At 42.7% G+C, this 17,442-nt stretch overlaps 1 protein-coding gene across 2 annotated transcripts in view; it reads right to left on the bottom strand.

The window, feature by feature from the left end:
* The window catches only part of VWF (von Willebrand factor), a 145,972-nt gene that overhangs the window by 71,360 nt on the left and 57,170 nt on the right, over window positions 1–17,442 (bottom strand). For both annotated transcript variants that reach the window (XM_059471892.1, XM_059471895.1), the window contains exons 14-18: window positions 15,483–15,678; window positions 14,702–14,917; window positions 8,545–8,785; window positions 7,660–7,754; window positions 5,832–5,992 (exon numbers count right to left, since the gene is read on the bottom strand). In XM_059471892.1, the coding sequence (XP_059327875.1) occupies window positions 5,832–5,992; window positions 7,660–7,754; window positions 8,545–8,785; window positions 14,702–14,917; window positions 15,483–15,678 (909 nt within the window). The remainder of the gene's footprint in view (window positions 1–5,831; window positions 5,993–7,659; window positions 7,755–8,544; window positions 8,786–14,701; window positions 14,918–15,482; window positions 15,679–17,442) is intronic.

Here is a 17,442-nt window from a genome sequence, read left to right as displayed (position 1 = left end):
GGTTTTTTTTGTGATTCCTTTCCATTTTTAAGACCCCCAGTTTTCGAGAATCAAACATAACCAAAGCTGGCTATGCTGACTTTTCACTCAATAGCAGTTCTGGCAAAGCCAGGATAGGTTTGGCTCTGGTTTCATGGAATACCTAAATGGAGAGTCCTTCTCCTTCTTTGCATTCAAAAGTCACAAAATATCACCTTCCCACTTTAAACTCTTTCTGCAAAATCATTAAAATAGTTTCTTTTTTACCATTAAATATGGGCCAATGAGATCAATGTAGTCTGAACACCAGGTTAATAAAGAACAGCTTTGCCTTTTCCTATGGGGACCTAGAACAACTCACAAAAAAAGATCGCACAGCGCAGAGACCCTTCCTTCATATGCAGCTCCACATGCTCTGTGGCTTATGGAGAGCTGCATTATGCCAAATAAAATCACTTTATTGAAGGAAGATGGAAACAAAGAAATATTTTTCTAGATAATGGAGCTACAGCTCTGCCTTCACCTTTACAAAGGATGGTGGGAAAGTCCAGAGACGACCAGAAAGAAGCGTTTAATACCTTCTTTCCTTCCTTCTTGGTGGTATTTAGGAAAAAAGCAGGACTATGACCTCATATTCGTGGCTACATTTCTGAATTTTTGCAGAGTGTTCAGCTACACAGTTCACAATACACTTGAGGGCTTGCCTCTGGATAAAAAGCTAGGGATTAGACATCTGGTTAGTAAAAAGAGAATCACAACCTCTTCTCCTTGCTCCCTAAAAACTGGTACAGACTGGTATTAGCATTTTTATCACAACCAGCACAGCAGCCATAAAGCCACCAACAGAGGGAAGAGCATCTTGTCTTGAACACTGACAGAGTGGGTGGGTGGGATTCAGCAAGCAGGACACAAAAACTCCAAGTGGACTTTGACCAGAAGAATGCTCATTTTTTTCTGCAAAACTCAATGAATTATGATTTTGTTAACAGTAACACACAATCTATTGGGCCTATTAACACCCTTTCCAAAATCTGGGGCATATCTGGTAGCCTGCTGCCATGGTGCACTACAAGGACCATGTGGTACTACAGTACAAGGACAGGAGCACTATTCATTAGCAGCCGGATTTTCTCTGGAAGTCTCTCAATCCATCAATAGACTGCAGTAAATACAGGAGATTTAGCAGTCCTGAGTGCTTGAGATGACAGGAGGCAGCAGCATTGGGGAGGCAACTATACAAAAAGACAGAGGTTTGTAATGAAAACAGCAGCTGTTTGCACCATTTAATGCCCTTAGGATGATGCTCTGCATCCATGGGATTACAAGCGGTTGACTAACAACTCTCCCATTACTTGGGGATCAAACAGAAATCTCTGTAATTTCCTTGCTCTGTCTTATTCATTGTTAAACCTTGAAAAATCTTGCAAAAGGAAGGACAATATTACAGGTTTCAGAACCTTTAAGATTCTCCTTACCCATACTCATAGGAGGTGATTGTTCTGCTCCGCTCTGCAATGGTGCAGCCTAACTTTGAGTCCTGGGGGCAATTTTGGGCACCACAATATAAGAATCTAAAGCTGTTAGAGGGTGTCCAAAGGAGGCTGTAAAGATGGTGAAGGGTCTGGAGGGGAAGACACATGAGGAGTGGCTGAGGGCACTTGGTCTGTTGAGCTGGAGAAGAGGAAACTGAGGTCAGAGTTCACAGCAGTTCTGCAGATTGATCACAATGGGAAGAGGAGGGGCAGGCCCTGATCTCTGCTCTGATGGACGAGGGACAGGACCTAAGGGAATGCCTGGAACCGTGTCAGGGTAGGGTTAGGTTGTTTAGGAAGTTTTCTTACCCCAGAGGGTGGCAAGGCTCAGAATAGGCTCCTCAGGGAACAGTCACGGCCCCAAGGCTGCCAGAGATCGAAGAGTGTTTGGACAATTCTCTCAGGCACAGGGTGGGATTGTTGGGGTGTCTGTGCAGGGCCAGGAGTTGGGCTGGATGACCCTTGTGAGTTCCTTCCAAGTCCGGAGATCCTACAGTCCTGAAATCCAACTCAACCTAAACTTTGAACTCTCTTGGTCAACACAATTTGATGAGTCCCTCTGTCAAGGGAAGCTCAGACATTGCTCTGTTCCTCCTGACACATGCATGGATTTCAGTGGAAAGTCAGCCAAATATATGAAGAAGCATGAGATTAAATAAAGTGGGTCAGATGAGAACCCAATAGCTAATAGGCTTTAGAATAAGAAATTGGTTTGGGGAACAAGGGACCTTAAAGATCACCCAGTTTCATGAGCAGGGACACCTTCCACTATCCCAGGTTGCCCAGAGCCCCATCCAGCCTGGCCTTGGGCAATTCCAGGGAAGGGGCAGCCACAGTTTCTCAGGGCAGCCTGTGCCAGGGCCTCAGTACCCTCACAGGGAAGAATTTCTTTCATAATTTGTTTTTCAACTAAAACAGCCTCTCACTCTAACTGTGCAAACAAAGGCAAGTTGACAACATGTCAGAAGATCGAAATGTGCTGGTTTACACTTGACTTCTCTTTCTTAGGTTAGCTGCATGTCTCTAATGTTTATTTGATATGCCCATTTCCTCATGAAGACATTGCAACATAGGATCGGCCCACACTAAAAAACATACAACAGAGAAATCAAAATGTCAGTTTAAAATAGGTAGAAAGAAAAAAAAAAAAGCCTTCCAAACTTTCCTGCTTAAGATGTTTAGGATTTGTAGGGTTTTTTCCCTTTTTACACTAATGTATCAACGTTTTAGAAATAGTTTTATTTCAGCAGTCAGAATGCAATAAAATATTTCATTTAAATTTTAAACCATAGTCTTTTGTCAGTTGTTGGGAATAGAAAAAAAGTAATTTTCTGCTTTTGGAATGTCTAGATTTTGTGCTCTGTGATTGTTATGTTCCTTTCTTTCCCCAGAAAGGTGGTTAACACTCAATTTGTATATTTATTAATATTTTCCAATGGAAAAACTGAAGTGCAGTAAACTAATCTGAGAAAGCCTATTTTCCCCCACACTTCTGCACATATGCTATGATCTCTCTTTTCTGCTGTGCAAGAGGGTGACAAGTATGGAGAATTTCCCACCTTTCAGATGATCAAAGACAGAAGAATTATTTTTATGACATATTGAACATTTTTTATTTGCTAGAAATCAAAGCAATATAAAATTCTAAGTCTAGATGAACCAGAAAACTTATATTTGAAAGAAATTGAAAGGAAGTTGAAAGTTTGGAAGAAGATAAAAGAAATTTGGTTTTGTATTCAAGCTAATAATTTATCTGTGAGCACTGATAACTTTCATATGCTACTGTATTACAAAAGAAAAGAAAAATCTTCAGTAAGAAGGCACAATTTCTTCCAGCATGATAATATGTGCAAATATTTATGGGAACACATGCTGAGTAATCCATTACTTCCCACAGACCTTCCTGCAAACAGCAGCTCACCTCTGTGAGTTACTTGTAAATTAGGCAGGATTACAGCAGACTGACAAGTAAAATAGTAATTCCTTTTTCCAGTCCCTTTATTGCTCAACTCTGTTGTACAAGCCTGGAAAACACAGACTTTGATTTGACTTTGAAGAGCTTTGTCTCTGTCCTCCCAGAGTCTCTGTGTTAGAAAAGGACAGGATGGAAAGGAGAACCTGGTCACCAACCAAATCCTTCTCTATTGGGGGAGCACAAAGCCTCATTGCAGAGCACAGAAATAAGAAAAAAAGGCTCTCCCAAACCTCATCCCATTGGGTGAGGAGAAGGAAACTGCTCTTTGAGAATGAGCTGGCAGCTCCTGCGAAGCCAGCAGTCAAAGACAGGGCAAACAAGACAGACCTGAATGGGGACTGGGCTTGATCCTGACTTTGCATGGCAGTGGTTACAAGATGATTTCTACATGGGCTTCTCCCATTGTGGCTTGGGTGCAGCTCGCGATTTTTATTCTCTACCACAAGGGAAGCCAAAGAGAACAAGTAATTTCAGACAGAGTTTAGTGAAGATTAAACCATACTGTCATCTAGTGGACAGAGAATTTGTTTTACTTTGTTTTTTGTTTTTTGTTTTTTTTTTTTTAAATAGTGAGCCTGATTCTTCAATTCAAAACCTGACAAACCACCTTGTTGAACTCAGGTGTGTTTCACATCACTGCAAAGTCAGCTGGAGTCTCCAATTCCAAAAGGCCAAAGACTGCTCTCTTGGCAACAATTTTATGAAGCAATTATTTGTTTTAACTTACTGAAAAAGAATACAAAATACTGTAACAAACATGAAAATTAATTACTATGGGAGTTGGGTTTTTTTCCCTGTGGAGTAATTATCATAATTTGTTTTCCACAATTACGTCAAAAGTGTACTATTACCATGTCCCAGAATTGAAACCAAAAATCTCAAGCTCCTTTACCAAATCAGCTGAATGTTAGATGCAAAGAAAAGCCTGTTCATCCTGGAGCTCTGGGAACTTTAAAGTAGAGAAGCTTTTCCAAATTTTCTTATCTCACTACTGTTTAGGAATATTTTTCACTTAAAGGATAGGCATTTACAGACTGAAACGTGAAAAGAAGCAACACTTGTTTTTAAAATCATGGTGAAAATTTATGGGTGACTTCAGATTCTGTTCTTTTTCACCTCCAAGACATTTCACAAGCCTTAGCTTTTTTCCTAGAGCTGACATTTTATTCTGGAGTAGAATCTATTTATATAAATGGGTGTTTGTCAGCAAAATACAGTAGCAACATTCAAAATATATGTTTATATTATTGCTAAAAATTATTGCATAATTTGGGAAGAGCTGTTTTTCTAGAAAGATAATTGAAGGAATTTGGGGGCAGAATGCAATTAAACTTATTCTTATATTTGAGGGTTGCAGTGGGCTATAACCCTGGACCCCAGAGAGCCCCTTTTCAGTGGAAAAAAACGGTGTGCTTAGTACAACACCTGCAACTCTGAGACACACTCTGACATCATCTTAGCAAGTTTCATATCCCACATTCCTTCTCACAGGGTTGTTCAATTTGTTACAACCCACAGGAAGGCAGCTGGAGAGATGGAGACTTGCCAAGGAGGAATCAATATCAGCAGGAAGGATGGCTGGATCAGAGAAACCCAAAAATGGGTTGGGTTGAAAGGAATCTTAAAGATCATCCTGCTCCAACCTCCTGCCTGGGGCAGGGACACCTTCCACTACTCCAGGTTGCTCAGAGCCTCATCCAACCTGGCCTTGGGCACTTCCATGGATGGGGCAGCCACAGCGTCTCTGGGAAACCTGTGCCAGGGCCTCACCACCCTCACAAATAAAGACTTTTTACCTCACAACCAATCTAAATCTGCTCTCTGCCAGTGTGAAGCAATTCCCCCTTGTCGTGTTACTCCAGGCCCTTGTCAAGAGTCTCTCTCCATCTTTCCTGTGGGCTCCCTTCAGGCATCGGAAGGCCACAATGAGGTCACCCCCAACCCTTTCTCTTTGCCAGGCTTAACAATCCCAATTGTCTCAGCCGTTTTTTGGAGGAGAGGTCCTCCAAAATAGGTCCCCCCTATGATCAACCTGAATATGGGTATCTCTCTCCTGTCTCTCTGGCCGAGAAAGTTCAACACGACTGAGGAGGAGTTTAGGAGCAGAGCTGAAGGAAGACATAAACTGGTCTTCAAGGCAGGCTTTGGAATTTTGATTAATAATTATTTTTGCAAGCTAAAGTTCATCTTCAATGCTTGTACATGTTTTTTAAGCCAGCCACAACTTGACAGTCAATACTTCACAACCACTTATTCCCAAGCTGCAAGAAGACTATTGGTAGCAGAGAATGAAGGCAAGAAACAAACAGGACCTGCTTCTTGCTGCTGTATTGAAAGCTGCTTACCATCCCTTTTGGACAGAGGCATCCAGATATGCAGCCATGGCTGATGCACTCCAGGTCATAGTTTTGGCAGGTCTTGGTACATTCCACTCCTTCTGCTCTTGGGTTGTTGGCAGGACAGATAATTTTTTCCATGGGGAATCTGCATGTCAAGCTCCTTTTTACTTAAAAAAAAAATGAGTTCACAAAAAGTGCAATTAGAACTCAAGTACTCATTGTTGGCACAGTATTTTTCTAAAAGGTGGATCTTTGATTTGAAAATTAATTTCATTAATTATAAAATTAATTTAGAATATAGCCTGCAGCAACATCATTAGATATGACATGGCAAAGAAAACAGCCCCTACTTCCCCTGGAGTGACCTCAGTTAGGCTGTCATGAAAGCAGCTATTTAACACTGAAGCAAAAAAGCTGCACTAAACATGTAAGTGCAACTCCAGACTGCACTGGGGCTATGCAAACACCCCTAAGCACTGTACCCTAAGTTAGCAAAAAATTGATATTCTGAGAAGCAACAGCATCTTATATTATTGCATTTAGACCTATTTCTCACACTGAATGTAGCTACATCAGTGACTGTAAAAGTAGTGCCCTGAGCTTCAATAAAAACTGTTTGAGACTTCAGGATCTGACAGAAGATCAGAATGTCCCAAGAAACTATTTCAAGTGGTACTAGCAATGTGTCTCTATGAGGTTTTGTAATTCTTGACATCCTATTATCAGGAAAAGTATGTCTTAGGAGCATTAAGGGAAAAGTTTGGTGAGATATTCACCTGGAAGGCTTCATTTGAAGAACAGGTGACCCAACCAGTGACACAGTCACTGGTGTCCTAGCAAGCAACATTAAGCAGGTCACTGCCCTGTACCTACAGAGGCATTTACAGTGTTTTCCTCTAGAAGTTGATTTATCCTGAGAAGGTGCAAAGACAAACAATTACCCTTTGTCTCCAATGCACTGGCAAGTATCAACCAGAAATTTCCTCCAGACCCCGTGTACAGGAGCATTTGTCAGAGTGCCATGGAAGTCACTGTGGTTAGCTCTACTGGTGTTCCCATAGGGATCATAGGTAATCCTGAGCTGGAAGGCACCCACAAGGATCACAAAGTCCAGCTCCTGGATATTCTCAGGCCTCCCCAAAGCCCCACTAGCCCTTTCCCCCCTGAGATGCATCCAGTCTCAAACCCCCTATGCCATGAAAATCCCATAAGCTCCATCCATGTATCAGTGGGAAACCCCAAAAGATCCCAGAGCACTGCTGGCCTTTCTCCAATACTGCAAACTCCAGTTAGATGCTAGAAGTGTTCCCATGCACCTTTCACAGCCAAATGTTCGATAAACCTGTCCACTGATGGGAAACATGGTAGCTATCAGTCTCCAGGAGGTTTCATGGAGATTCCTGCTGGCTGGAAGGCACACTGGAAACCTGGCAGCAGTGTAACCTTTAGGCCACTAAAAGCCTCATTTACACCAGGAAAGAGTTTGCATCCTGCTAGTGAGAAACAGAAGGTATAAAATTGATGAGTTACTGATGTCTTGTGATCCTCAAATAGCAACTGGAGACCTCAGATCACTGGCATAGGTGATCCTTTAACCTCTTCAGCTCAAGAGAGACTGCAGTGGTTAATTATAATTTTGAGAGGTGAGATTCCATGAGCCCTGCACCCTCCCATACACCCCTTTGGTTTCTATCCTGCAAAAAAAAAATTGGAAAAAATCTCACAATATCACAGCTGTTGCAACCTCTGAAATTTCTTCTCCAATCAAAACTACCAAGACAATAAAGAGAAAAAAAAATCAAAATAAATTATTAAGATTTTAAGGCATACTAACTTCTGGGAGATGGCCTCTCATCAGCAAAAACACCAGCCAGGAAGGCACCAGGAGCTCTGTTTGTACTGCAGTGCATAAATCCATTCTCACAATAGCTAAGAAAAACAAACAGCTTGTATGTAATTAAACAGCATTCAGCTTTCGCTCACACTGGTTTTTAGTCAATAGTGAACTTGTCAGAATTCAAAACTACACTTCAGTGGGGCTGAGCTGTTGCTCTCCATCCACTGTGTCTATCAACATTAAAGGCAAAAATTCCTTAAGGGAGTTGATGCCATACAGTGGCATGGAAACCCAGCTGCCTGCTGGCCCTGACCTGCTGGATCCAGTGCAGCTGCACAGGGATAAAGCTAAGCAAGACAATAGTCAGCTTTGCTGATGAAAAGAAGTAAGGGACCATCCAGTTACTGAAACCTGGGATTTTTGTGGTAGAGAGGAAAAGAAGACACTGTTCCCAAAACTGGGCCTGTCCAGAGATTGCATTCCCACTCCAAGTGTACTGCTACTCAATTTAACAATTAGAAATGCTTTTTAATACTTGTATCTTTGACAAGAGGTAATTAGGTTTTAACAGTTAAGAATTATAGCACAGTATATTAAAGTGACATTTTAAAAGCCCACAAAGTAGCTATTGTCAGTAATTAAGCTCCATTTCAAACTCGCAGGAACTGTTCATAGGACAGGGCTTAATACCAAGTAAGGTGGTATTTGAAATTAATCACAGCACGATACAATAGCAAAACTCACCATTTGGATTCTTGGAGGCAAAATCTTGCCTTTTCTTTAACTAGTTTCAGTGGATGCACAGGAACTGACGCAACAACTCAAGCCCTCCAAAAAGTGGAGCGATGGTGTGTAGGGAAGGGTTAGGAATAGTGCACTTACCACATGGAGTAATGGTTCGAGAAGACATCCTCTGGCTGGAAGATCTCCCCATCATAGTAACAGGAGCACTGGGATTTGGGCACACACTGCTCATGCTCATCCAGGTATTGCCCAGGGGGACAGTAGCACCCCTCCAGGCACAGCTGCTCACAGTCCTCCTCCGGGTAGGACAGAGACTGGCACGTCTGGTTGCACGGCATCCCACATTGTTGGTACACCTGGCCTTCAGGACAGGCCATTGCTGGTGAAACACATGAGGGAGAAGAGCATTTGATTCAAATCCAGCTAAAAGAAAAGCTGCCTAAAACAGACTGGGAAGCTTGGGATTAAAAGGCATTTGCTCAATTTACTTGTCAATGGAGTGTTACACCATCCCTCCTTAACTGCAGCACTGGTGTAGCCTAAGGCACTGCTTAGATATACACACAAACAAAACCTTACTAAAGGAAATTCCCCATAAATGTCAGGACTGGACTACCCTGCACTGTGATGGAAATCTAGCCACAGAATTTTGCCCAGAACATGAAACACATGCTCTGTCCAACCTCTGTTATTATCTGGATCACAGCCAGGATAACCTAACTGAAGCTCCCCTGAAGGGAACCTATAAAAAAGATGGAGAGACACTCTTGGCAAGGGCCTGGAGTGACAGAACAAGGGGGAATGGCTTCACACTGACAGAGAGCAGGTTCAGATTGGATCGTAGGAAGGAATTCTTCCCAGTGAGGGTGCTGAGGCCCTGGCACAGGTTGCCCAGAGCAGCTGTGGCTGCTCCATCCCTGGAAGTGTCCAAGGCCAGGCTGGATGGGCCTTAGAAAAACCTGGGCTAGTGGAAAGTGTCCCTGCCCATGGCAGGGGGTTGGAATGACACGGTCCGTTGGAATGACATGTTTGGGTCCCTTCCAGCTCAAACTATTCCATGATCCCATGCATTAAGAGCATTACAAGTGTCATCTACACATTCACACCTCTCTTCCTTTGCAACATATTTAGGGACTATTTGGTCAAAATAAGTAGAAAAGTAGTAGAAAAGTATTTTTCTGCTTTGGTAAACAGGAGTGCAGCAATACTCAACAGCCTCACATCCCAGAAGCACTCTGTGGTTTCTATGAAAACAAGTGCAAATAATGAAGTAATTTAGCAATCACGGAGCCAAACCTTGATACTAACAACTTTTGATGATTATCTCTTTCATATGGAGACTAATTATGGCCTTTGTAGCCATTTTGGCTTCTTCATTTTTAAAACTGCCACTTCTACAGGGCCGATTTTGAGGCATTCACCTCTGCACACATCAGCATCAGCACTAGGTGGCAGCTATGACAACACATTGCAGAAGATAGGACACGAGCTTGTTTTATCAAGAGTTTGAATTTAACAGGCCTCCTGATAACCAGGGGTTACACTGTAGTTTGTAGCAACCTTCCACAGCAAACAGTTGTAAGGTTATGAGGAACGACGTTGGCACATTTGTACCTTGCTGAAACCAAGATCAAAGGGTTAGAGAGAAAGCCCTTCCCCTTGTAATTCCTGCAGAATGATGTGGTAATCCCTACTCTCTTCTAGCTCACATCCCTGGGAACTCTGGCAGCCATGGAATAACAGGATAGTCCTGCAGCTTCAGCCAGGTGTTTGCTGGACTAGCAAAGCAAGGCCTATGTACTGACCAGTGACTCATGGTCACCTTCACAAAACTCCTCTGAAATGAAGAATTATTCCTGCCTACTGGAGAGAGACATGGTTGCACCAGCTTCTCTTGAGGCCCCTGCAGCCCCATACATGGTAGTATAACACCCTAAACTGAAAATCCAGCCCAGAAATATCTAAGGTGACTTGAACCCCTCTTAAGAGCAAAAATCTCCCAAATCTGGGACCGGTGCCCAAACCGCTTAATGTACCTTTCACAGCACAGTCCAAGAAATGTGTGCTCATCAATACAGCAAATGCTTCCTAATTCGGGACAAAGCAGAAGATAGACTCATTCACTGTTACAGGAATTTTTGGCAGCATTCACAAAAATATGCTTCTGACTTACATAAACCTGATCTTTGCAGTAAATCAAACCCTGAACAGGCACAGCCCATGGCTGAGGACCATTTTAAAAATAACTTTCATTATTAAAGGCACATCCCAGCAGGAGAACCATGGGGCCTCAGCCAAAAGTACTATTTGTTATACATGAACCTCTGGAAACATGGAACTGGTTTGGCAGGTTTCAGATGGGTACATCAGTTTATGAGTTTCAAGATTCAAAAAAAGGATGTGACAAATGAGCCCAGAATCCTGCCCTATTTTCTAGTCAGTTGTAACACTCCCTATCCACGGAACAACTTTGCAGTAGATTCCTTTCTTAGATAAACCTTTGTAATCCATGTGTGGGAATGACTTCAAAGTGATCAATGTGAAAGACAGCAAGTTTCAATTAGATATTAGGAAGAAATTTGTCCTTGTGAGGGTGCTGAGGCTCTGGCAGCGGTTGTCCAGAGAAGGTGTGGCTGACCCATCCCTGGAAGTGTTCAGGGACAGGCTGAAAGGGACTTGGAAAAACCTGGTCTAGTGGAAGGCGTCCCTTGGAACAAGATGATCTTTAAGGTCCCTTTCAACCCAAACCATTCTATGATTTTCCTTGCCTGTGTACCTCCTAAAATTTTTTGAACATCCCCTGTTTTTCCAGTTATGCTTCCAAATGCCATTCTTACACGCCACATCCCAATACACTGCTCTATCCCTTCCCAGCAACATTTGTTTTTAACTACAAAAAGGCAAGACAAGTGACCTGGGAAAGGCCTGATGTCTGTACTGTGTAATACACTGCCACTAAAAAAAAAAAAAAAATCCCATTATTGACAGGAAAATTAGAGAAAAAGGCAAGATGCATCTAGTCCCTGTGGATGGCTTCTATAAAACCAAAACAGCTCAATGCTGTGCTCAAAGCACAGTCTATCCCAGGAATAAGATGAGAAACAGTGGGAAAGCATTGGAAAAAATGTCTTTGCATCAAACAGCTCATGCAGCTCATAGGGGCAGGTTTTGAAATCAGAGTGAAAGAGACAAACCATAGCCAGTTCCTCAAGTAACACAAGGTGAAAACGTTGCCACCTCTGAGTGAAGGTAGACCCTGCCAGAACTAGATTTAACACAGCTTCTCTGCCATGCTGAGGCCCAGCATGCCCTGTAGCCATTCTCATATGCTGCTCAGACCCTGTCCTTAATTCCCTACTCCAGCACTTTATCCTATACAAATCCTCTTACAGAAGGCATGCAAAGCCACCAACCGCCCCAGCACTACCACATTAAGGAACATAATAGGATTAGCAACATGTCCTAAAATCTGAAGGAAGATCTAGGGACCTGCTGATGGATTCCCCTGTGCCACAGAACAATACACACATGGGACAGGTAAACACAGAATGTATGGGTTGGAAAAGACTGTAAGATAACTGATTACAGCCATTAACCTCACACTGCCAAGTCCACCACTAAAGCATGTCCCTAAGTGCCACATCCATGTGGCTTGCAAATACCTCAAGGCATGGTGATCCAACAACTTCTCTGGGTGGCCTGTGCCAGTGCTTGATAACAATTTCCATGAAGAATGTTTACATAAAACCTAATCTGAATCTCTCTGTGAAACCTGAGGCCATTTCCTCTCCTCTTGTCCCTTGTTCCCTGGGAGCAGACCCAACCCCCACCTGGCTGCACCCTCCTGTCAGAGTTCTAGAGAGTGAGAAGGTCTCCCGTGAGCCTCCTTTTCTCCAGGCTTAGCCCCACCTCAGCTCCTCCTCATCATATTTGTGCTCCAGAACTTTCTTCAGCTCCATCCCCTTTTCTGGACAGGCTCCATCTCCTCAATGTCTTTCTTGTAGTGACAGGCCCAGAAATACCCCAGGATCTGAGGTGTGGCCCCAGCAGTGCCAGCCCAGGGGACAGTCACTGCCCTGGCCCTGCTGCCACACCATGTCTGGCACAGCCCAAGGTGCCATTGGCCTCCTGCCCCCCTGGGCACGCCTGGCTCCTGTCCAGCCGCTGTCCCCAGCACCCCCAGGGTCTTTCCCATCTTTCCAGCCCCTCTGCCCCAGCCTGGAGCTGCAGGGGGTTGGTGTAACCCAAGGCAGGACTGGGCCCTTGGCCTTGTGGAATCTCAGAGCACTAGCCTGGGCCCATGGATCCAGCCTGTCCAGATCCCTCTGCAGAGCCTTCCTGCCCTCCAGCAGATCCACACTCCATCCAGCTGGGTGCTGTCCATGAACTTACTGAGGATGCACTTGATCCCCTCACCTAGATCCTTGATTAAAATATTAAATAAAACTGGCCCAACTACTGAGCCCTGGGGAACACCACTGGTGACCAGCCCCCAGCTGGGTTTAACTCCATTCACCACCACTCTCTCAGCCCAGCCATTCAGCCTGGGTTTTAACCAATTTTTTACATGCAGCTGCACGAGAGACACAGCCCTTCGCAGTGTGGCCTGTCTGCTTCTCCCTTCCAGCATGAAGGGATTGGCTTGGTGCTTATTCAGAGTGGGTTACAGGGTATGAGTCAGGTCTTAAATAATCAAACTGCAACTCAAATAATGTCAAAGATAGGGGAGCTGAATGCACTTGTTAGCTTGACACAGAGCAGAAATGCTGCGCTACACTAATGACTTTGCTCCCTGATACTTATCCACTCCAAATCAAGCAAACTGGTTCTGTCAAGTCATTTCCCAAGAAACCAAATCTCTGGGGATGAAGGTAGGGGTGCAAGACATATTCAGTGCATTGGGCCACCAGCACAAATTACACAACCTGCACATTCACATCTCAAACCCATTAAGAAAGAGAGATTGCTCTCCCTCATGTGTCAGGAGATGTCTAGGGCACTAGGATTATTTAATGGGGGCTGATGGATCTGCAATCAGGGAAATTGTCACTTTGTGCGAGTACAAAGCTCTCTGTAATGTACAGAAAGGAAGAAGCAGCTCTGCACTATTAAAGATTAATTGTGAAAATTAACTTGTTCAATTACAGAAAGAGCAATGGGGCATTATCGCTCCTTTTTCTTTCAGCCTCCAGACCTGCAGAGTTCTGAAAGGATTTTTATGACATTACTGTTCCACTACCTGAACATTTACATAAACTAGGTAAAATATTATAAAACCATGCAGCAGTTTAATATAAATTGGGTTTGTTCTCATTAGCAGCAAGCACTCCACAGCCTGCAAAAGTTGTGGTTACTGACCTTGCAGACCCTACCAGGTCAAAGGCCAGAGACCTCTCTCTTTTCCACTTTCTACACACTCGGTTTATAAATGTTTTTCCCACCCTCTGCTTGGGTAAATGTAAGAGAACAAATCTGGAGAGCTGCCAAGCCCACATGCTTTCTCCCAAATTTTTCAATTGTCTTCTTTCCTTTATAACAAAGTTGCTCAGGAAAATGGAAAAACATTCACTTCACAAATATTTATGGGAAAATATGTCTGTGCTCAATCAAAATTACATGACAATGGATTTTTTCCTACCACATTGACCTAAGAGAGAGATAAAAGAAATGAAAGGTTTTGGACTGTTCTGTTCCAGCTTCTTGGCAGTTTGGCTATTAATCTTGTCCTGGATAAGAGAGAGACAGATGTCAGAGAAGCTGTGGTACCTCAATTTTTTGGAGATATTCAAAACTTTTCTGGCCAAAACCTCAGGCAATCAACAGTAATTTAGCCTTTCTGTGAGCAGGGGTGATGCCACAAAACTGCCAAAATTCTTTTCTGATACAAGTTTGTCCTGCCCTTTTGTGCTTCCTCCATAACCCCACATTCAGGAGTCACTGATGAGGTCAGGACCTGGGAAGCTTGGGCCTCAAAAAAAGGCAGTTCATGGATTACTACAAATCACTTGGGAGATTCCTAGCCTAGGACATTCAGAAAGTTTCCAAGTGAGTAGGTGAAAATGGAAATCCAGGAAAAAGTTCTGTGGAGCTGTCTCAGATCAACACTTCTCTCCCCCAGTACTGACCAGTCCCTGGTAACACCTTCTGCATCCTTATCAGTGTGAAGGAAAGATTTACTCTCATCATTTGCCATAAGGAAAATCTGGCATCTCATTCTAAATCTTTCACACAACATTGCCAGAAAAATTCCTTCAGGAGGATGACAATAAGTGGGTTTGAGCAGCAGTGCACTTACGGCAGAAGTCAGGTTGTCTCCACTCCACCAGGATGCTTTTCCTGGCACAGGCTGCTGCATAATTAGCAATGGCAGAGCACAGGCAATCCTTGCCACTGGAGCAGGAGCAAACATCAAAGCGACAGTTCTTCACATAGGGAGCGGGACTCACTACATAGTGACAAGGTTCAAAGGCAGGAGACATCAGAACTGAGCAGGAATCCTCAGCATATTTGGCTAAAAAGAGAAAAATTACATGCTCATACTGAATCAGTCAATCAACGTGGCTTTCAAGGAAAGCCAGAGGAGCCACAGTAAGCATTTTCTCTTCCTTTTATAAAAGAAAAAATAACCAAACAAACCCCACAAGAATAAAATAGGATCAGGCAGGCACAGATAGCACCATAGCTCATACATCATGAGCTCTACTGAAAGAATAATGTCTCAAGAGTAAAACAAATCAAGGAAAAGCAATGCTTTTATATTCCGTTAGCACTATTTCTGGTGCTGTAATTCCCTTTACAGGGCCTTTGCTTTCTGCTGCCTTTTTTATATTTGTAAAATTAAACTAGTTTTTGCTTTCAATTTTCACAAAACATTCCTTATGAGACCTGCATCAATACAAATCTCTCTGTGTGTGGTTTTTTTTGTTGCTGTTGTTTATTGGGTTTTTAAAAATATATATTGCAGCCACCCTGGTGGTAACGTAAGCAACATCAGGTTCTTCTCTTTATTTTCCTTTTTTGTGTACATGGAAGATCACCATTTGCTGCACATGTTAATTTTGAATAGAGTTCAGTACCTAAATGAGGATTGAGGTTGCAGGGGTCACTGTCTTGTTTTAACAAGTCCTGGCATTCAGCATTGAGCTTCCAGGAATTTCCAAAGTCTTCCAGAAGGGATTCCACCATGCCAGAAGGTGTAAGAAAATCATCCCCTTGGTTCCCATCATAATTTCCACACAGCCCACACATCCTTTCGGAGTAGACTGGGGACACCTAAGGAACACAACATTTGCCTGGTCATCTTCTAGAACAGGTTAACACTGTAGAGGAAGATTTTTTTAAGGAATGAGCCATACACAACTGAATAGTCCAGAAAATTCTCAAACACATAGCAAAATGCTACAGACACAATGCCATTGTACTGTATTTTCAAACTTCTAACAAAATTGCTACTATTAGTAGCTGCAGGACAATTTTTACACAGTACAGTGAATTTCAGAAGGTGACTAAGAGAAAAATAGCTTATTTTTATGCCTTGATCAGCAGTCCAGCTTAGTCTTTCCTTGTTCTCACTGTTCATTCATATAAATGAGCAGGGCAACAGTGGGGCTGTAATTTTTTTAAATGCAATTCCAATGGCACCTGGGAGCATTTCATATTTTAAAGGAAAATTGGATATGAAGGAAAAATAAACTAATACCCCCTAAAGCTACTTCATATTAGAGCTTCCTGCTGCCCAGAGGAACTTCAAGCAGACTAAAACCAGAATTTCCAACAATCCACAGAGCAGGTGCACTTTTCACCTGTTTTATTCCTGCTGCAAATCAAGGAGCATCTGAAAGATAATCCTAAACCTAAAGGTAAACAGGGAGAAATCCCCTAAGCAACACCTGCATCACAAAGGCACCAATACCTTTTATTTTAGTAAGAACTGACAGTTTCTGTTAGGAGTAAAGCTCAGGTACATTACAAACACAGGAATTCTGATGCTACATCAGCCCTCTCTATTCATGTAGCTGAGTGTGAGTTTAGGCAGGCTTGCAGGAGTAACCAGTGAAACAAACAAAAAAAGTTATAAAAATTCACATTTTTCAAAGAAAACAGTTTTTCTGTATAAATAAAAATAAAAAGCATCCTCCAAAATATAACCTAATACTACCCAGCATTCAAACACGGGGGTCAGAGAATAAATACGGAGCATCAAAAAGAACAATCAGAGAATAAATATTCTTACTACTAAGAGTATTACTGCTCTTTCACGTACTCTGCAGATGGAGCAGTGACTCACAAGTCCAAATTGTGCAGTATTTTGGAGTGGAAGCTCAAATCACAAATATCAGGCAGTTACAGAAAGCAGAGTCTTCTTGAGGAACACAGGAAGAATTTTTGCCAGAACAAGGTAATGGAAGTGTATCACTTCCTCCAATTATTATCAGAAATACTTGGCAAGAGGTCAATCTCCAAATCCAGTATAAAATAACTCTCCAAAAGCAATTAAAGAGATGCTTTAGATGCCCAGCAAGGGAAGGAGCAGACAACTGGAGAAACTTCCACTGCTTTTATAGGTAGATGATCTGGAGCACAAAATTAGGTTTGTTTTCAATGGGACAAAAAATCTGCCCAGTTATATGGGTTTCTGACCTGGGAGAAAAATATTTTGAATACTGAGGAAAGCCAAAACTCCTGAGATGTGCTAAGGGACTGAAGTGAATTATTCTAAGCCCCAAAAGAACTTTTAGGACCCTCAGAGCACAGAGATACAGGTTAAATCAAAACAACAACCACAAACCCACAGATGCTTTCTAAAATTATTCCAGACCTTTCTTATCTGTTTTCTTTTCAACTCTTGAACTCAGTTCTGAACTGGCTTTCATAACCCTTGGTGCTGTGCCAGACATGACATTTAAGCCAGATTTCGGGGCAGGGAAGGAGAATGCAAAAGCAACACCGTGGTTCAAAGAGGACAGCATTTACCACTCGGCAGAAAATCTCAGGAAAACTGGTTTTCTTGGCAAGACTCCTCTCAGTGAGCAGACT

This window comes from Ammospiza nelsoni, chromosome 5, assembly GCF_027579445.1.
Source record: "Ammospiza nelsoni isolate bAmmNel1 chromosome 5, bAmmNel1.pri, whole genome shotgun sequence".
Classification (NCBI taxonomy): Eukaryota; Metazoa; Chordata; class Aves; order Passeriformes; family Passerellidae; genus Ammospiza; species Ammospiza nelsoni.
Note: the sequence above shows the minus strand (reverse complement) of the source record. Positions and strands in the feature narration are given on the sequence as shown.